General features: G+C 37.5%; 1 protein-coding gene across 1 annotated transcript in view; it reads right to left on the minus strand.

Annotated features, from left to right (window-relative positions):
- Window positions 1-22607, minus strand: part of NEK7 (NIMA related kinase 7) — a 62029-nt gene that overhangs the window by 15588 nt on the left and 23834 nt on the right. Inside the window, 4 exon segments of the mRNA XM_026793456.2 lie at window positions 4210-4317; window positions 6527-6635; window positions 19995-20105; window positions 20668-20730. Coding sequence (XP_026649257.2) covers window positions 4210-4317; window positions 6527-6635; window positions 19995-20105; window positions 20668-20730 — 391 coding nt within the window.

A 22607-nucleotide genomic window follows, 5' to 3' on the forward strand; every position in this document is an offset into this window, starting at 1 on the left:
AATGAGCTAAATCATTGAGGTGCCTACATTTTTAAGAACAAAATAAGTAACTTCAGTGTTTTGCTTGCTGCATTTGTAGACCTGTGATATCCTGCAAGTCTGAACAGTAAACTCCTTGAAAGTGGTCTGAGTCACATACAGTGTCTTCTCAGAATCTGCTGCTGCTCTGGAGCTCCCTCCCTCTAAAAATGCTGCAGATCCAGAAAGTGTTAATTCCTTATGCAAGCTTCCTGTTACCAGCAGAGGGAATAGACATAATGGAATTGGGGTTAATACAGAGCAGGGAGCTGATCTGAAGGATCAGAGGCAAAGAACCTAATACAGAAAAAGGAATTATGATATCAACAGTCCATCTTATTACCTGGATAAACATATAACTCACAATGCATCTGAGTAAAGTTAAACAAGTGCATCAAGGAGTGGAATGAAGTACAGTTAAGTTCTGAAATAGTTACTAGCTCTAAAAGCTATCAAGCATTTTTAGGCTGAGAGAAAACTTTGCCTGGTAAATGTTAAATATACTTGTACAAAACAATGCAGTGGTTCATTCAGGACAGGTTTAACAGACCACAGTTTTACAAATGGCCACATAATCATTACTGACATTCCATGCATTGGCATACATAGCTATCAGAATACAGGAAGGGGGCTAAAGAGACCAAATTTCAGTAACCAAAACACATGGTTTACGAATGACTCAGTGTCCGTAAGACCACAGCAACTTTTTAATATAGAGTTCAATACAACATGCTTAACAAGATGAATGTGGATGCTGAAGACAGACAAACCACATCACAAACAAGAAGCTTGGAGGTCCTTTCCAACCCTACTGATTCTATAATGTTCAGGGTTTTGTACTTATTTAATATAGCTATAGGAGATGTCTAAGTCAAAATACTGCACTTATCCAAAGTAACTCTGCAACCTAGCCCACAATGTGCAAACAGTCCTTCTACATAAGTCAATCTATAAATATCTTGAGTTATTTTATAATAACACAATCATTGCTCTTCAGCTTTCAAACTACTGTAAGAGAGCTCATGTTTCTGTACATAAACTACAAGAGCTATTTTAACACAGCTTCCTTGATGGCTGCAATGACTCAGCTGCAGATTCCCCTGCCAGCATTACTGTACACTGAGGGTGCAGGTTCTGAGTATGGCTGGGTATTTAAGTGGAGTTTATTCTATTCACAGAATGGTGCTGCAAACCAGCACCTCAGCACACCCCCTACTGCATTAGAGACACACATGGCAGAGGAGAGTATCTGCACACATTTTCACAAGGTATTTTACCCTCCACAACCTGTGTGAGTTTCTAATCAAACCCCTCACATAGCATAGTCTGTGCTGGGGACCGCAGTATCACAGAAATGACAGAAGTTGTCAAAACACAGAAGACCAGAATTCCATGCAGATGATTCTCTGCATTTGAGCCTTTTCAGAAGACTGCAGATTTGCTCCTTTGCCCTGCATGAAGGGAGGCCCATGCTGGTGGCAGTGCCTGCCTGGACAGCACACTGCAGCCTTACAGCACTGCAACAGCAGAGAGATCAAGTGATTCTTGTTGTAACTGAAATATGAAAATACTTCTCTTTACATCCACTGAATGGCTAACAAAGAAAAAAACACATATCCATGAGCTGGTCTTAGAACTGCCATTTCACCAAAGAGCATAAGGCCTGGAATTCAGCCATTAAACAACAGCAGCAAGAAAACCCTAACAGAGTTGTAGGGAAAGGAGTAGGAAGTCTTTGTTGAACCATATTCCCCTTTCAAATATAAAGTCTTCTGAAAACAAGACATTTTGTCAAGTATGTATCAAATCAACAAATGCCTCCAGTTCCTCTGCCCTTTTGTAAGAAATGTTTTCCATTTCCAAAAAGATATAGGCATGAAAATAGTAAATTATTGATAAAGCTGTATAGAAAGACTTAAGAACATGAAAAAACCTTGTCCAGTGCAGTTTTTTCATTTGTTTCAAATGGACCATCAGTAAAGATTCTAATTAAATCAGTATTATTCATAATTAGCAGTTAGAAGCTGTAGCTAATTAAAATTTTAGTACATTTCTTTATCTCTGAAAGCCTGAATCTAGTTTGCTACTGAAATTTTTATAAAGCCTGTAAACAAGTATAAATTGCTACACATATGTTTGTAATTTACTAGGTTACGTGCACCAAAGGTTTATAGAATAATAAAAGGATACAACTTTGAAAGAAATTTCAAGAAAACCTGCATCAGAAACTGCAGAAGAAATCAATTTAAGAAGTGGTATCTGCTAGTGACGACAAATCAGAAAGTCAGTCTCCTCTGCAGCCTAAGTTAACAGCTGACACAAACCATTTTTCTAGGCTGAATTCTGACATTAGGCCATAATTAAGAGGGAAATAGGAAATAAAGAGATGGGGAAAAAATAAAATAAAAAATAACAACTCTTCTACCAAGACACAGCCACCAACAGAAGAAACAAAGCTGCCATCCTCCCCTCCTTCCCCACTCTCTAGATAATTCTTGGATCTGTAAAAGATGAGCTTTAAAGGGCTCAGGGGTATTACACTGTTTTTAAATCTGGCACAGTCTTCAGCTTTTTTTAATTTCCAGCTCAGCCTTCACAACAATTCCCCTGCCAGGAGCCAAAATAATCCAGGGTTGAGGCAATCTGCTCCTCTTTAACTTCCTGGCTTGTGCCTCAGAATGCAAGTCTGCTCTCCCACCCTCACTGCTGACCTGTGCCTTATTCCTGAGCTCCTGCTCCTTAGATTAGGATTTCCAGCTCCCTCTTCACAACCTACTTCCATCTGCAGGCAGGAGCAGAGTCCACCTGCAAGAATCCAACCCAGCCTCCCCACAGCGCTGCCAGAGATGGCCCCTGGCTTCCAAGGGCAGCAGGAACAGCAGCACTTTGGGTGCCACCCTGTGAGAGCAGCAGATCTTCAGTGTCACATGTGACTGACCCCCAGTGTGGAAGGCCAGCACATTTCCAGCCTGGGCTCTGCCCTGCTCCTCACCTCCTGCCAATGCAGGGCTGCACTCTGTGTCTGGGGCTCCTATTAGCACCTCACCACTGACTCATGGCTTTGACTTCACCAGTCTGCACCAAACATGGGAAAAACTGGGAGGCACAAAGGAGTGACCAAAGGCTTTTTGGAGGACAGGGAAACAAGGAGTGTCAAAAGTTTCCCATCCAAAATATTTCATTTTTAGCCATTAACACATGTATCACTCACATCTCAAATGTGGTACAAACATGCAATCAATAAACAGGCTTGAGTTCAGCAACCACCAAACACAGACAATTCAGTGAGGGAAAAGAATGTTTCTGTATCTAAAAAACCTAACTTAACAAAATTATGAACAATATTTCCAACATTTCTCTTTAAAGCAGATGTTACTCTATTTACAAGGCTTTTCTCTTCTACAAAGATCCTCTTAGATTCTGTCATTCATCTGTTACCTACTTTTAAACTCAAAATATATGCCAAATATTTAACTTTTCTTCTTTAAAGGCCTCTTAATAATCCTCGTATTCACATGCTACTCAAAAGATGCACATTACATGAAAATTTTGTTTGGACAGAGATAATACACTGCTAGTTTTGTGTGCTAGCAAAGAACAAACGCAACATTTCAAAAAACTTAGAAAGACAAGAATAGAAAAAAGCTTTCTGGAAATTGGTTTTGTTAATTTTGATCTCCCCTCAACTACCTAAGCTTACATTGAGAAATGTCACCTTAAAAAATGGAAACTCCCTCTGAGAGCCCTTCAAACCCATGTAGCCAAGAGGTCATTAATGCTACTCATGCAGGCACACACAGAATTATGAGACTCCTCCCAGCACTGAATAAAGTTCAAGTCAATTTTTAAAAAATGCATCCATATTATCACCTTATTTTTTCCTAGCATTTCTAGGCAACACTATTGTCTTAAAAACTTGTTCAGAGGTAGAAATGTACACTAAATTATGCAAACAAAGGAGGGGAAATACCCAAAGTATTCTGAACGAAATACCTCAGTGTTACAGTGTTTCTGTATTTGTCCATGGTGCTGACGATTTTTTTATTAAGAACAACTTTAATATTTTTATTATTACTTAAGAACATCTTTAGCTGGTCTTAACGCTTTTCTTCTTCCTCCTGAGTGGGCACAGTATTTCCACCATGTAAAATTCTCTACCTGTCCAACACCTGTACCTCAGAGAAAGCTTACCTAAAGAATGTGCAGCTGTGGTTTTGGAGCTGAAAAATCGACCAAGTCCAAGGTCTCCCAGCTTTACTACTCCTGTAGCTGTAATGAACACATTTGCTGGCTTTATATCTGAAAGAAAAATAAATTTAAAATTTTCAAAGTCACAGTGAGGTTGCAAGAAAAGCTACTCTTCTATTAATAATAGACCCAACCCAATAGGATTTTATTTACAGGTAATAGTGGTAAAATTTGACAGTGCTACTCAGAAAGAATGGGTCCAGAATGTAGAATTTCAAATCCACTATTTTAACAATACAACCATCACTCAAGTGAAGAAAACCAAGAGCCACAGAAAGAAATTTTTTTAAAAAAAACAAGCAAACAAAAAAAAACCACACCCCCAAAGTCAAGAAGTATATACAGGGGAGTCCATCACAATTTCATATAAGCTACATAGAGAGACTTACATTAGAACTAGAGAATCTCTTTTGTTATGTCTTAAGTAACAGCCTAAATATGTTTTCAAGAAGTGTACAGCATTTTTCATCACTTTTGCTGATCAAATTAGCCACAGTGGCATAGCGTCATTTATTTGAAATAGATAACTGATTCTCTATAAGAGCAGGCATTAAAAAAGAAGCAAGTTTACTCAGGAGAATGGTTATTTAAACTCGTCAGTGGAATTGGGCTAATCAAGTAGAAACAAAGAAAAATAATGAAGTATACCCCAGACAGTTATTTTTCACAAGTAATATCCAGTTTAAGTTTTAATCCAATCCCTTAGAGACAACAGCAGAGACCCTCATTCTATGATTTCTAACAAGATACCTACCTTGTTAGTCTCCTAGATAAACTGACCTGTTATTTGTTTGGCAAGGGAATTTAGCTCTTACACTGCTGAAGAGCAATCCACCCTAGCCCTAAACTTACAGAAATCAGTTCACTTTGATAAGAGGGGATTACAGTTTGCATAAGATACAGGCACAGTAAAAGGAATGGTTAACAACCCTTCAAGCACCAGCATTTTCAGGTTTCTAGTAAAAAAGTTACAAAACCTTAAAAGCTTTAGAGGAAGACAGAACCAATTATGTGCTCCTGCTATCTGACCCAGTTTTCAGGAGTTTGGATCACCCTTTGTGTAATAATCCAACACGGATTTAGCTCAATTTAAAAATAGCTTTAATTGCCATTGATTTCGGCATATAACCATGGAATCACTAGATTTGCCATAGGTTTGCCAGAAGCTCTGAACTTAGTACTTCAGTTTAAGGAACTGAAATCCTTTTATTATGAGCTAAAATATACAGAAATTAATTATAAACATATTAACGGAAGATACTTGCACCCTATGGAAAGAATCTGTATTCTATGTCTTTCTCTTTGTATCATTCACACTTGCAGGCATCTGTACAAATGCACAAAGGGGAAAAAAAAAAAAGGAGAATCACAAGGGAAGGGCATTTGCAGGGGCAAGAGTATCTAAGCTCATCTGCAACATTTCCAGCTGCAAATAACAGAGCCCAGCAGACATCGAGGGACCGTTCCTATCAGGCATTGATTGAGCCACATTCTACCACAGGGAACCACCAACCTAGGACAGGCAATGTCACCTGAAGCTAAAAAGTGACAGCCCACACACAACTCACAATCCCATAACCAGAGGGATTTCAGAAGGGGGAAAAAATAGCAGATCTAAGAAGAAGCTATACTATGATCTGTTTTCTTTGACTTAAGAGTTATGAGGTGAAATGAAGACCCCATCCAGAGGAGACAGCATCACCAAGGTTGAAAATGGGCCAAGGAAATTTAGTACCTGACAGGGATAGCTGGCAACTACAAGGGCGGCTGTACAGAGATTGGAAATAGTGGAAAGAAGCAGAGAACTGGAGGAAATGCTCACACCTGCACATAATCCAACAGAGAAAGGTCTGTACATCATAAGCAAGCAGAACAGGAACAGATACTCTTAAGACAATCAGGTGCAAGAGCAGTAAAGAATGGACTGACAGATCTGTGCAAGGCAGGCAGCAGCACTTGAGTAAGACAACAAGCAAATATAGAAGAATAAATACAGGGCAGAAGATAGGAGCCCGAAAAATGAAGTAGCTATGGCAGGGTATCCATCACTCACAGAACTATCGCTTATTTTGAAAAACTTGCTATCAAACAAATGCCTACCACAACAAATGTACAACCACAAACTTCTCTCAGTTTTCTATTACTCGTAAAATCTTACAGAAACATGTAATGTTTCAGCTGTCAAATTTGATTTCAGCCACTTTAATTCTCACATAGTCAAAGGTATAGTAAGGACAAATCATCTTTGATCCTGTATTACCTCTATGCATAACACGACGAGAGTGCATATGTTCCAAGGCACTGCAAAGCTGAACAAAGTACTTCCAAACTGTTCTTTCAGGAATCAACCTCTTCTGTTTCTTAAAATGCTTTAAAAAAACATGGTTAGTGAATATTAAAAATTAAAACTTGCATAAAATTACTGAAAAAAAGAAGACAGAAAATTCTTAATTAAAAAAAATACAAGAGGCTCACAATCTAATGAGAAAGGTTTAACAGAATTTCTTGACAAACAAAACTTTCCCCTTAAATATTAATATATGCATCATCACTGCAAGTATATAAGTCAGTCTACACACAGAGCCACAAATAACATTAATGAAATAAAAATCCTACCCCAAAAAAAGGATTTATACAGTATTTAGCACTCCTCATTACTGGATTAATGTGGTCAGAGTAATTTAGTATAAAGCAGCCACAGAACAAATAAAGGCCAGATACAAAGTTATGTGCCACAGAACGTCCCAAATTAAATACACTTCCTTACACCAAAATTAATTTCCATATCCTCATTTTCTAAAACAAAACAAAAAAAAAAAAAAAAAAAAAAAAGAAAGAAGAGCAGTGTCACACAGTCACAAAGATCATGTAAGAAGAATTGGTCACATTAGTTTTAAAAACTTCCGCAGTACATGAACGGGAATTAAAGGAACTGATTTCTGAAAACTTCACATTGCTGTAACTCCTGTTCAGATATTTTCTATCCTGTATAAAAACCCATTCCTGATCACTGGTAGCAGTTCACTGGCCTGTTAAAGCTTACACAAAACAATTACACTCTGCTATACGCATCAGCTTCAAATGTGGTATTCAGGCACTGAGTAACAGTCCTCCAAAGATATCTACTGAAAACCTGGAATTAAGCCAATGTTAAAATGTAGAAGTTTCATCATTATAAATTCTTCAGCAAAAGGGAAAAAGATGGAAAAATTGTTGCTTGTTTAGCCTATGTTTCCAAAGAAATTGTATTGTGTCAGGTTTTGAAGTTCCACACAAGTAGAAAATGCACAAAAAACATTAAGACTAGCAAAATTTTAGATGGAAAGCAAAGCACTTGATGTATTTTAATTGTGGGTACAGACAGACTTCACACATGCACGCTTTAACAAAGTTCACATAGCAAACATGTATTAAATTGCAAAAAAAGAAAAAAATTCATACTATGTTAAAACATGCCAGTGAGAAGTTGACAGCTGCATCTGCACATTACAGAAACACAGGAGTGTGAGAGAGAGGCTTTTAAACTACCTATAGCAAAATGCATCAGTCGTACAAAGGATCTTAACATTCCACCAAATGTTTTTCGTTATAGGCATTATTTCAAAATGCATTTTCATTTAAATGAGGTAAAGCATATAAATTACGTCTTTAAATATAATTTTCTTTCACTCTTGGACTGAATCCAAACAAACCCTGTGTATCTGTTCTCCCCATAGCTGGATTTGCATATCAGAGGATTGTTTGATGTCAACAGGAAGATGGAGACCAGGTTTCTTTTCATTTAAAAACAAATACACAATACATCTAAGTATGTGTACATGAAAGCACAGTTCCTTGATTTAAAATGCATTCTGAAATTATCATAATTATAACTAGGTACTTTATTTAAACATTCTGAATTATTATTTTCTAACTTGAATGCGGTGATGAAATGCCATTCACAAAATGCCTGAAATGGGAAGATTTTCAATCACACATTCCCATTCCCATTTACCTAAAGTACCGCAGTGTACTTTCAAAGTATTTATGTACAAGTTTTCTTTTAACACTTTATTCACTTGCCATCCCTAGCACTGCAGCTGATGTACACTACAAAATTGGCTTCAGTTCTTACAGTGCAAGGATGCAACTTAAAGTGATCTCACTCTGCTGAAGGCATTAATAACTTTGCAGGGCAATAATAACCTCCTCCTGAAAACATCAAAAATATTACTTTACCCCCGAGAATTTATCCATCTAAAGAGGATAGAAAAGAGAGCTGCCACATTTGCTAACAATGTTTAAACAAAGAAACAGGTAGCATTTTAATTTGTATGGGCTTAAAAATAATTATATTATCTTTAAAATAAACTCAATTAACATTGCATTGTTTGGTAATTAATTACTCTTTTTCCCTCAAAAATGTTCTCAATTTTTTCTTAGGCTGCTGTCTACCAACAGACAAAACAGTGATGAAAAGCCATCACCAAAAAGATGAACTGTGCAAAACCAGCTATTGAAACAAGTTGTACACTTTTAGGAAACAATCCAGCAGACACAGTTAGTTCTGAGGAAAGTCAAAATGAAAATTCTGTTTCTGTTTAGAACCTTACCTTCTAACAAGAAATGTAAGTTGATGGAAAACACAGGCAAACCTATTTTTATGCCAAACAGCATAATTAAATTCATATAGCACACATGAACTGTACTCAAAGCAGGATCCTTTCCTTTCTCCTTCATTTTAAAACAGTCCACAATGCAAACTGCAGTTATAACAATTGCGGTGTTTGCTCCCTCCCTACAGGGAAGCCAAAATGCAGAAGAGAAGATGCTGTAACAATAATTTTTCACCTCTGTTGAAGCACATCAAAGAAGCAGCACAGCCAATGCTGAACTAATCCACTGCTTGATGCCTGAAGCATCCTGAGGTCCACAGCACCCAGTCACCCTGCCAGAGCTCTCTCCCACTGCACACAGGTTGGCATTACCTGCCCAGAGGAAGAATGCAGTCTGACATACAGCCCCCTCTGAAGTGCTCTCATCTTCGAAGCTTCATTATTCTCCTTCTTCCACCTGTCTTAGGCTCAAAGGGCAGTCCTGATGTCCCTCAGACTACTGACCTTCTAGGGTGTGACATTAAAAAAACATGATCCTGTCTGAGGTGAAAGATCAATCTCAAACTAGCTGAAACTGGGCAAAAAGGGAGCTGCTTGTACATGTGCATTAAAAATTTGGGCACTGCTGCAAGCAGTGCTTTGTCAGGTAAACAGAACACCAGGCACGCTTTGGCAGCAGGCTGGCTCCCTGAAACAATTGTTTGTTTCAAAAGCCATATCCCATGAAACTTCCATCTCCATCTCAGAAACGAATTACAAAAAACTAACTTTGAAGAGTCACCAAAATGTCAATACATCGTGGATAAAACTTCAATTCGGTCATTTAATACAACTGGACATTTTGGTGGTCATAAATTTGGTAATCAAATACCTTAAAGAGCTTTAAGGCAGGCTGTATCACCAGTTCATATTTTCATCCCTTTTACAGAATGACTGAGCAGTTTCATAGTGGAAAAACAGAACTCTCCTGGTTCTCTAATGGGTTGCTTAAAGAAAAATTAAATACTCTTCAAATGTTTGCATAATAATGAAATTAAACACAGCTGCCCTGCACCTAAACAGCAAATGCCATTCAGTTTCTTGACAAACAAAAGATAGATGGAGAAAAAAAATCTAAAATCAACAAAGGCAGGAAGTCATATTATACTGAGTTTCTGAAGCTGATGCTTTAAAGGTCAAACTCCAAAAGTAAAAGTGACAGCAGTTAGCAGCTGGTCCTACCTGGGCTTAAAAGGACAATTCAGACAATACTTACAGCAAAGACACAGGACTATGTTTGGATTTTCTAAAAAAATTAAGATTTCCTGCAGGTGAGTAGAGACTGAACCCAGATAATTTCCACACAAGTAGAAATTCAGATATGACTGCCTACATCTCCATAACCACGCCTGGACAAAATTTAGCATTCAGTTCTGATACTGGTGTATTGAAGGATTTTGAGGTGTGATTTAGTCTGGTTTAGGTCTCACTGAATAGAGAAAAAATAGGAATAAATAAGAAAAAAGACAACACAATGAGTGTTTAAGAAGCTAACTGAAGTAAAGTAAGCAAGATGTTTATGAACTTCTGTTGCAGAGAGTTGATAAATTGATCATCTAAACAATTTTGCAGTGTCATTATTTAAGAAAAGAAAAGAACTGTGGAACTGTCAAAGAAGCCCACATGAATATATATCTGAATTTTCCCCTGCACATGCTGTAGCCTAGAGCTGTTATTGGAAGACAGTATTTGGAAGAAAAGTAAAATGAGAATGATGATTTCATTACTTTAAATAGATTCCTTCCTTTTTTTTCATGATTCCATTAGAATCTTGATCACACTTTTTGTTCTCATGACTTCATTTACAGCTTACAAAAATATATATGACAGAAGGTTTTACACTTTACTGTATAAACTTGTAACACAGTGATTCAATGACCAGATACCATTAGGAAGAAATCTGACCTGCATCAAGAACAAAGAGATGGAAAATGACTACACAGAAGTTCTGAGTAACACAATAGAGCTCTTGACCATTTCTGACTGTGTTTCTTTGGGAGCTTTTTTTAATATGGACAAGCAGGAAGAACAAAGAGGAGGTCAGGCAGCCATGATAGGAAATTATAGAAGCACAAGCAAAAGCTCCCACTCTGTGAACACAACAGAAACAAGCCACAACAGGCAAGGGCATCAGGGTCAGCAAGACAGGCCAGTGAAGATGGGTGGCAACATCCCAAAGTTCTGGAGACTCATAAATATAGAGAGGAAGTCTGTACCTAAGTCTTGTTTTCTGTTTTAAAAGCTACATAATTCTAGTAGCAACACAGCATGCCAGGAGTTTTGTCTAGTTCTGTTCTTTGATTGATTCACCTGCCCATCTGTTTAGACCATGGCAAGTTTTCTGCCATTTTTCTTTGCTTTCTATGCAGAACAAAAATAGAACTTCCCACCACATCCTGATTCATTCATTCAGTTTGATATACAGTGTCATCAAATTTGCCTACATTTCAAGAGTAGCAGCTGTCTCTTACTTGTAAAAAGAGAACAAATACCAAAAAAACCCACCCAAACTATTTTTCATCTATCAACTGAACATACCAAAAGCAGCAAGTATTCAGCCAACAAAGTTATGAAAATAAAAATATTTACCTGGTTTGTTTTCCAACTTTCATTAACAGCTGCTTATATCCCCCCCTTACTGAAGATGCCATACATTTATTTTTTAACCTTTCAGAATTCACAAGAAAAAAAGGTCAAAAAAATTAAATCTTCCTTTATTAGTCATCTTAGTATATTGCAAACTTTATTTCATTAAGAAGAACAAAAGACTAAGATACTGTACAAAAATTAACATACAAAATAATGGTAGTAACAGAAGTAACTATTAGCATCAGAAGGACAAGTCAGTAGAATTAAACTGTGGAACTGTGGTCTTTGCTTTAAAAAAAAAACCAAACCAAAAACCAGAAGAATGCTGCAGGGACACCACAGAACTGAGACAGAAGCATCTTCTCAAACAGAATTTTATTTCAGAAAAAATCAAAAAAGACATTCACTTACAAGAAATTATAAGCCTTGTAAAATTTTTTTCATGTTTTCCATTTTAGTATATATTCTTTCATGCTAATAATCAGACTTAGTAATACTTCTGGTTAAACTCATATTCCTTAGAAAGCTCTGGACAAAGTCACTTTACATAAATGTATTTTTAGCCAACTTTCTTTGCAAGGATTCGTTTTATTTTTCCTTATTGAGCAGCCCACCTACAGTCCCTCTGTTCCACCTAATGTTTTTGCTGATGCAAAAGAGCAAGGACACAGAGTGCTCAGAAATAGAGAGCACCTACTGAAATTTGATGTACTTGCAGAACCACTAATATAAAATTTCCAGTACTGCATCATTTTCCTTGTCTCTGCTGTTACTACTGACTGGGGCTTCTTAAAACACACAGCCACATGTTTTAATTCAACAGTATTTGTTTACATGCATCTCTCTCCCAAAAAAATCCCCTTGGGAAAACTGGTACAGCATGAAGAGGTGAAACTCGTGCTTCAATCATTAATCTACCTCCTAATAAAAAACATGACACAGTAAATACAGAGGCTATAATTTTAACTTTTTTTTTCCTTTCTCTACAAACAAGGCAGACAGATGTGTAATCTCTACTCTGCGCAAGTTATCCACCTAGTACAAACACTGACAGAGCAAATTTTTCAAATGCAACTCTGTGAAAAATGAAAATTAGTCCCCAAGTATTGTTTGCAGGTCATTTCAAACAGTAAAAGTATCCAGAACTATTATTCAATAAAATCTTCCAACTCTCCCTGCTCTTTAAAGGCTCACAGACAATTTTAGAACCAGTGGGCAAAGGTGGAGATGAAATCTCCAAAGCCTGTTATAAGTTCAATGAAGTTTACTGTCAGGTTCACTTTTCATAGCTGACTGACACCATTATTTTCCTGTGTGTACAGCCTACTTCAACACCTTCAGGTGTGATGCCTGTGAAGACAACTGACCACAAGACAAAACACTGCTGATTGTCTAATTATTTCAGCAGAAAACCTGCCCATTTATTCTTATTCCATCAGCCACACACAATGACTGACTCACAGCAAAACTAACAAGGCTGCCTGGCAATTACCCAGCCCAATTATCCCACTGATTACAAACTGGGGCACCAGCCAGCTCCCATTCTGCCACCACTTGCATGTAACACACACAAGGTACACTGCTCCTGCTGCGGCTCTCACTGTGGGCACTTGTGGTGACAGCAAAGGTGACACCCCAGTGACACACATGGATGGAGGAAAAGCTTACCAGATGCAGCTCTACCACCCTGCCAGGGCTCTGTGCCCTCAACTTTTCTTTTAACACTTCACAGCTCCATCCACAGAGCAGCCACTTCCTCTCACAACACCCCACCCTGCTTTTTTACCTGCTACACAGCTAACATAGATACACAAAGTTGAACAGGATGAACTATTTTTTAATTACAGGAGGTAAAATAAAAATAAAGAAAAAAGTTTTTAGCAGCCTTGAAAAAGGTTAGTGGCAAAAATTAGCCTGACTGGTTCAAAGCCCCAGGTTCCTCCCTTAGGAAAAGGCACATAAAAATAGTTTAGCTTTGATCTGTAATTAGCACACTCTGTGTTACACTATCCTATTATATTAAAGGCTTCTTCAAGCTACACTCTATCTTTTGAAGCTTTTTTCAAAAATGAGTAAGGAAAAAGAAAAGCTAAGGTAGAGGTGATACAGAAAGCAAAAAATAAACCACTAAGGAAAAAAATATTTTGAAGCATTTAACATATATCAATGATGTAACTTCAGCAAAGTGCCAAACTGTTCTATATTATAAAATATAACCATATGCTCAATAAAAATACTTTGTGTGAGGAGGTTTGGCGTGGGGGTGGTGGTACTGGGGTTTTTTGTTCTTTAAATTAAATCTAGCAGTCATGGAAAGAAAAAAATAGCACGGATACTGCTGAAAGCCAAAAGAACCAGATTCCATGTTTTAAAATCTGCAATTCTGGATCAAGGTAAATCAGTATTGTGAAAAGAAATAAATTACACAAACATGCACAAAAGACTGCTTTAAAAATACTTTTCCCAAAACCATTATGTCAACTATTTGGACATAAATATATGTATAAGAAAAATCTCAGAATTAGAGCCACAATAATTTTTCCCCCTTGAGAGTGTGTGCATGCAATTTTCAGTTCTGTTTTCTTTATGTTAGAAGACCCTTTACTCATTCATTCATGACACTCAGCTAATGAGCAGTTTGAAAATGTCTCTAGGCTTTGTTTATTGTGCACTATTCATAACCTATTATTAAATATAAGTTTCAGGGAGGGATACAGTTTCCTAGTATGCATTGTTGGAATATCAAATTAATAAAATATATTCACAAATGGTCTCAGAAATGATGAGGTAGTAATATCCCCACTTTACAGATTAGAATGTGGGCCAAGAATAAGATCAAAAAGATCAAAAGTGTTAATTAATTCTGGCACCAATTTAAGGACCTCCTTCTCAACATACACAGCTATATGAAACAGTCCATCTTCAAAGCACAGTTCCACTCAGAATGAAGCTGTGAATGCTCAATACTTCTACTAATCAAGATCCAGAGTTTTGCCTTCACTGTCAAAAATACAGAATAAGCAATTAGAATTATCCCCAAAAAGCAGTGTTGAAGCAGTTTATTCAGTATCCCTTAGGGAGAGAACAAGTAAGAATGGTCTTTGGAAAAACCTTGAATTGTACTAATCACAAAACCTTTGTCTTCCAAATTCCCTGCCTAGTAAACAACTATTAAAGCAAAGAAAGCAGCACAGTGCAACCATTTCTACACAGAGTAGCTGCACCCTTAACAGAGTGACATCCCATCCTGCTCCCAGCCAGTCTGACTTAACCCATCCAGGCTCTCTCCCTGCAGTCAGTTTGTCTGTCTAAGGGATCCCTGCCCCATCTGTCCCATTCTCTGACAACAACACATCAGCTCTGCTCCAACCTCCCTGTCCCCATGTCCAGTACTGAAAACCCCATTTCACAATTTCCCAATACACCACTCTTATTCTCTTACGTTCCTCAGCCTCTCCTCCCAGCGGTACAAATTCCCTGTCTGCCTTCCCCCAAACCCTGCCACCCAGCCACGGTGAGCTTGTGCTCCTTCTTCCCAGGCACAGGCTCTCTCTGTGCCTAAGGATCACTCAGCTCCTTGTCCCAGCCTACTCCTCAGTCTGCCTTGTCTTCCCTCTTCTCCACATTCATCTCAGATTTCTGCCTTTCCCAGGCTGTTAGAAAGAATAAACACCCTCCAGACACAGGAAAGGTTCAGCCCATCCAAAGCATCTAGAAGAAGTTATTTCTGGCAGTGCCACCTCAGTCACCCACCCTACTCCAGGTCTAAGCACTGACAGTCACTCAGGTTGTGTCAGCACCAACAGACACAGCAGGTTCACACAGCTCTGCATGTACAGAAATTCTCAATTTCTGGAATTATGCTCCAGCAATTTCTGTTAAGCACATATGTTAGAAGAATTAAAATTTAGGTAAATTTTCACAGCCATTTCTGTAAGAAAAATCCCCTGAGTTTTACATCTGTTTCAAGGCACAAAGGGGCTTAGAATATTTAAGATTCAAAGGCTGCAAGATATTATAATGAAGCATTGGCATCCAACATTTTAGTAGGAAATTGCTGTATTTTGACAAACTGAAAGCATTCTCACACAACTAAATATTTGGCAAACCCAGCAGCAAGCAGTTCGTCCTGCTGGACATGTGTGTGCATGGCAGAAAACAGATTCTGCAACACTGCCATTCAAAATACACAGGAAATAGCATTTTTCCCACCAGCTTTCCAAACAGGAACATCAACTATCTCCTACAACTAGTAAAGTTTTAGATCAATGTTTTGGACAATAAAAAGACAAATAGCCAAATAATAGCCCTCAGTTAATAGCTGAGGATTTCCCAAAATCCTGGGAAGGGCACGTAAAATTTAACACCTGGCCTGCTAAATTCTGACACTGCACCTCTCCCCTACACAGATGCTTCCCTAACTTCATACTCCCAAAATTCTTGCAAATATCACAGCAAAAAAAAATTACTGCTATTGCAATTAAACAGTCAAACTATAGCTACCATGTACTAGCAATATTTATCAGAAAATCCTGCTTTCTGCAAAAGCATCTATACATTTCTAGCACATTCCCAGGACAGCAATCCACCAGAAAACAGTTGGGAAAATAACATCCCCTGCAACATGAGCAGCTTCACTGCAGAGGGAATGGGCAGTGATGGGCTCTGAGGCTCCCAGGGCAGCTAGCCCTTACCCAGGTAAGCTGTAGCCAACCTCAGAGGGCTGCAAAGAAGTTTCAACCTCCAGAGCTAATGTACTTTGGCATGGGAAGCAGGGGCTGCATTCCAGACCATGTGGAGAGGAGAAATTGCCTGATGCAGTTTCATACAGTGAAGCCCAAAATACCCACCACTACTGAAACATTGAAATTAGAATCCATGAGATTTCAAACAAGTCTGAACAGAGCTCCAGCTCCTGCAAGGAATAATTTAGATCTGCATCAGTTACTTGGGAAGAAGTGACTATTCCTGCATTTGGACTATCCTATAAAAAAACAAGTTCAAGGACAAAGAACTCACTGGTCCTAGCTATAGAAACTGGAGATACCAATAGGAATTGCATAGTGATGTTTTAAAATATTTGTTATTTTACCCAGCTAATTATAGTATGTTTATCTTTAAATAAAGTTGAAAAAATACACACAAAAAGTGCTGTCTGAGGAGTGACTGAAGTGCCTAGGTGACATTTTGTACAATTCAAGTTATTTTCCATCTATCTTGAGAAGGCAGCACACATATTTTCAACTTTTCAGATGAAAGCTTTTATGCTTGTTTCCAAAACATTATTAACTTCCTTAAGATCTGTATGACATATTCAGTTTAAAGTTTGCAATTTTTTTCAGTGCACTAAGATTATTTGCCAGAAGAAACTAAAACCTAAAAATAACTGCAGAAATTAAACAGACTTTGAAGTTTAGTGCTGAGTTAAAAAACCCCCAAGATTTTAGTGCCTTGATAACATCCCTTCTTGCAAGCCTAGTAATTTTATATTTAGCTTTAAATACTATGCTAATTATTCTGCACAACAATTCAAGTTCTCTTGTTCCAACATCTTCAGGACTTTATGAACCAGGTCTTTTTACTGAATTATCATGCATTTTCTTCATTCAATTAGTAGATTCTTCTTTATCTGTGGCAATTTCTTTAACCAATATATCAACTGCTGCTTGAAAGCAAGAAAACAAACCAAAAAACCCACAGAAAATTTTCACTTTGTCACTGTTTGTGGCAGAGGAGAACTAAGACTAACAAGAAAAGGGACCAAGCCTCAATCTTGCCTTACAACATATTATTGTATTGCAGAAGGAGGTTGTATTATGAGGTAACAGCAGTTCTCATGAACTACCCTGAACCTTGGCAGCCATGCACTATCACATGTTCTGCAGTGGAGACCACAGACAAACAACAGACCACGAGCAACCGGGACTTAGCACAATAGCTAATAATGATTTACTTGTGATATCTCAGAGGTAATAGTATCCAGCAATCTAATTCACTGGCAGAAAAATCAGGAGTTTTTCCTTCTTTCACCATGCCCATAGAGGGGTTACACAGTGCTGAGGCACTGCAGTGCAAAACTAACAAGGAGTCAAATACAAACATTTCTCCTCACTCATGTTTCCCTCTCAGTTTTACTGATAAGCCAATATGCCACTTCCAAGAACACTAACAGGCCATTAAAAGCTGTACAGTAAGAAATTCTCAATTTGGAACTCTCCAGCTTTTGAGAATGGAGGCTATATTGAAACATCTCCCTGTGACAGAGACAATTAAAAAAATAATGAAGGTAAAGTGGATTAAATCTGTGTATGTACATACATAAACACAGCAGCAGAGAGAACACGAAATACCTCTGCTTTCATTATGTGATATGTAAATGCCAATGCACAGCTGCTTTTTTTTGGACACACAGCAGATTCTATGAATTCTATTAGAATACATCTGAATACACCAAGTGATTTTGCTCAGTTGCCTACTCAAAGGGGACAAAGAGAGCATTATCTGCAGGTGACAAGAGGGACAGTATGAAAGCTGGGGCAGTAGGGATGTCGTTCATTAAGGGAAGAACTAAAGAATTCATTAAGGTGCACTGTGAGGCAGGCAGCCTTGTAAGTATTCTCTGATGTGCCAATAATGTCATAACAAATACCTAAGTAAACTAATTAAGTAGTTTTCCCTCACATTAACATTGTTTTTTGTGTCATTCAAGCTGTGGTCATTTACAACTTCAGAAACATCCTTGATCCCCTCTACAAATCACACAAGCCTGGTACCCAAACATTGTTCTGAGGGTGTCTCCACATTCCCCAACAACTTAGAGCAACATTCTAGCAAGAACACTGGAAACCAAAGCAGTTTATTTGTCTTGATAACACACATAGTTATTTACCCTAAGAGTGTGACAGGCAGCCACTCTTCTAGGAAGATTCTATACTACTATGTATCATTCATTTTCCAGGCAATTTTTAAAATACATTTTTAAGACTGGTGAGCCCCACATTTAAACTCATATTGTCAAAGTAATCTACCAAATCATTTCCTCCACCAGCAGCATGAAGACAGTGCATTGTGACACCTCATACATATTTAATAATAGCCTGATAGGCTGTCATTAACATCAAACAGCAATCTAAGTTTGCTACATTAAACATGATCCCTGTGTTAAGAGGACAATCACAAAGTGCCTCCAAGATCGAGCCTGTAAGAAATACCCACCGACTTGAACAAGGTGTAATGAGGCCAACTGCACTGAAAAAGCCACACACTGGATTTAAAATTAAATAATAAAAAAAAAAGCAAGGGAAAAAAGAAAAAGCTTCAGTGGGTCATAAGACCAGACATGCCATAAGGCAATCTGTCACAGAGTACTCATATTAGTAACTGTTGTGTCAAAACTGAACATTCAAAAGAAAAGACAAACCTTCCTTTATGTTTTATGAAATGTAAGCCCACAAAATTAATAATTCATGAGATGAAGAAAAATATCACATTTGGCTATAAATATTAACAGACGCTGTCAACCTGCTTAGAACTAAATTTTGACTGTCCTACCTCACAATTATCAATTTAGAAAGGAATATTCTTCAAAAGCTAAAAAAAAAAAAAAAAACAGCATGAAAGTCATTAATGAAGAAATTAACATTCTCTATTCATGTAGGTCCCAAGCAAAACAGCCCAACTGTGTTCTGTGCCTGGTGCTGCTGAGTGAACACTAATTGACTGGCATTGTTTGTGCCCAGAGTGGTGTTGTGCTGTGTTGACAGCAATAATGCTGGTGTACACACAAGGAAAAATGCTAAAAGGGACATACTAGACCCAAGACACAGTGGAAAAAGGAAAGGGAACAAGAGGAAGCAGTTGTCAAATGACCAACATTAAAAAAGGGCAGTTAAAACTTCATAGAAGTTTCAGAATACAGAATTTTATACAATGGGTCTTGGATAAATTTTACTGATTAGCTAAATAGGCATTTAAATATTACCAAAAAACCCAAAAACAATTAACCCATAATGCACAACCACATATCAGTAAACTCACTTCATGTGATCTCAAAGAAATATGAAATATATTTTAGCAGATCAAGTTCAAGGTCTAGAAGACAGTTCTGCTGTATGGCCACAGTTCTCTGCTTTCACTTCTTTTATTGAGAATAGAATATTGGAACACAAAACAATTGTGCCAAAATATCCAGAATGCCATTAAAATGGTTTGTTCTAAACGGTGGCAATGCTTTTCCTTACAGCTTTTTTTTCTTCTCCCCAGCACTAATATAACTTAGGCTACTTATGGCCCCATCTGCACTTACATCCGGAGCAGAGTGTTAAAAATACTTACATAAGCCTCAATATTGGCATACACTAAAAAAACAAAAGATCAGATTAAACACCTTACTTTTCTCAGATCCTGACATTTTTATTGCATTTCACCCAGTGATGATCACACAGAATGAAAAGCCAAAGCTGAACATTACAAGCTCTTTATTTTTTTAAAAAACGTAATCCCTACCTTTATCATTCTAGAGAGATCTCCAGCATCTGCTAATTCCAACACTATGTTCAGTTCATTGTCTTCAATGAATGAGGCATAATATTTAATTACATTTGGATGATTCAGTTGCTAAGAAAGCAAAAAGTAATTCACATTTTAGTGTAGAGCACGCCACATGTTTTAAGACTAACATAAGAAACATTCTTATTCAGGCATACAAAACAACCCCCAAAATTGATTTCACTATGATACAAATTAGAAAAGTATATGCTGATAAGAAGCATTTACAAATACTCTGCAAGAACAGGATGGCATTTTAGGATCTACACGGTGACTGACACTGCAGTTTTAGAGGACTTTTGCTTCAATGTATATATCCAATACATGCTAAACTTATCTGGAACAGTGAAGTTGATTTCTGAAGTAGATAGCAAAATCAATTTTTGAAGTCAGGATTTTACTGTACAAAGGAAAGTATTTTAATTTTGGCAGAAACTTTTACTAGAAGTGTTACTCATTACAGATTTACTTCTCAATATTAACTTCTAAAATAATAAAGATCACAAAATTCTACAAAGTGAGGCATTTAAAAAACTCTACACAAAGAACAGTGGACACCTCAATTATGTCTATGAAAAACATACCACATTTTTTGATGACAGATACATATTTTCTAAACAAAATCTTTTACCTTAAGAAGATCTATTTCTTTGATGCAGTCAGCACGGGCTTTGGCATCCATTAAATCAAATATCTGTGCACAAGAGATAAAACATTGTTATTAAGTGATAAAAATACAGGAAATTGAGTAATCATTACCATTATTTCATAGTATCCATAAAGCAACCTGAATTATGCATTTCATGGCAAGATGTATTATTACAGTAAGAAATATTCCTAATGCTCTGATGCACTGATTTAGTGCTGTGGCCATTCTTTTAGTCCCCTCACAGGAAACAAGTCCATTTTAAGTATAAGCTTTCCAATGACTTAATTGCCACCTCTGAATATCTGCTCCAACACACAGCAATAATTCAGCAACCTTATAAATGCTTCAAATCTCAGGCTCCTATCCCATTCTGCCACACTTTTTTCACAAACTGATTGCTTAGTACTGAGCATATCTTTTTACACCTTAGTCTTGTTACAGGCTTCCACTTCAATTCTAAAAAATGCATATTATTTTACTCTCAGGATCAGAACTTCATTGTCACCTCCAATTCCTTCTCTCCCATTTCCTTCCCTTCAGCCAGCAAAAAGTGACTTGGGTTATGCTATCTGTACTAGAGCCCTTTATTCTAAGCCCTTATCTGTCACCTTGATTTTTATAGGCTTTTACACTTAGACATCTCTGCTCTTCATTTTTACCCCCACCTCATAACCTACTCCAAATTATTTTACAATGTGTCTCATTTTTGCATTCTCCAGTTAGCCTGAAGAATGAGAATTATTCTTCACTAATTTCACTTTTTGTTTGGCACTTTTTTCTGCCATTAGAGTCCTTGTCCAAATTCTACAAATCTATATTTAATGTAATGTCTGTTTTCACTCTCTTTTTCACACCCTCTGGGTGCACCCTCTGGTGCACCCTCTGGGTGCACATTCACTTCACTAATGTGCACCTCCATACACTGACTATTTCCCTTTAAAATTACCAAAATGCTACTTCCTCTAAGAATCCTTCCTCTCTCATTGGTGATTACCTTCTGAATTTAACAAAACAAAAAATAAATAATCTCCAACTTCTTTGTGGTCTGCACATTATATTTGAACTATCCAGAGGAATCAGACACCCTCAGCTTTATTCATCACCACAACACTTCCAAAATTACCTTTTCAATTAGAACTTCTCATGCATATCATGTTCCTAGATAGGTAGTCACCAAGAAAAGATGCTTTATGTCCTGTGAAGATCACAGGTATCAACTCCAAAAGCTCAACAGCTGACAACTTCTATTTAGTATCTTGCCACTAACGCCAGAAACCAAAATATGGACTAACAGCAGTGTCAGTACTGAAAGTCTGCAAAGAGGTCATCTCAAACTGACTGCCTGGCTGCTCACACCAACCACACCTTCCTTCCCTCTCTCCAGAGAAGTTCAGACACATCAGGGAGTCTGCACATCATTTGCTGAACCTCACCTTCATTTTCTACACCACTCTGCACAGTGAGTTTGTCATTCCTTTAATCAACTGAAAGGAAGTCTGGAAACCTCATGTATGGAACACAGACCTCACAGAGCACACATGTGCCCTTGACTAACCACTACTTCTCTTCACACATCTCATCTTCTGTCCTCAGAGCTGGCATCAGAAATAAGAGCCTGTAGTGGATACCAGACTCACTTGTTGAAGAGGCAAAAGTAATAAAAAAAAATACTAAAAAAATCAAATACCAGACTTGCGGATAGTAAGAAAAGGGGTAGAAGAGAAGAAAGAAGAAAACAATAAAATAAAACTACTGAACAAGAAAGAAAGGGAATAAGCCACTACACAATTACTTGTATACTAATGCCAGGATGATGGGAAATAAACAGACTTAAAAGCAGTTATTCAAGCAGGAGACTGGGAGGGACCTAACAAACACAGCAAGTTAAAGCACAAGAAAGGAAAGCTAACACTAAGAAATAA

This window comes from Zonotrichia albicollis, chromosome 8 (assembly GCF_047830755.1).
Source record: "Zonotrichia albicollis isolate bZonAlb1 chromosome 8, bZonAlb1.hap1, whole genome shotgun sequence".
In the NCBI taxonomy this organism is placed as follows: Eukaryota; Metazoa; Chordata; class Aves; order Passeriformes; family Passerellidae; genus Zonotrichia; species Zonotrichia albicollis.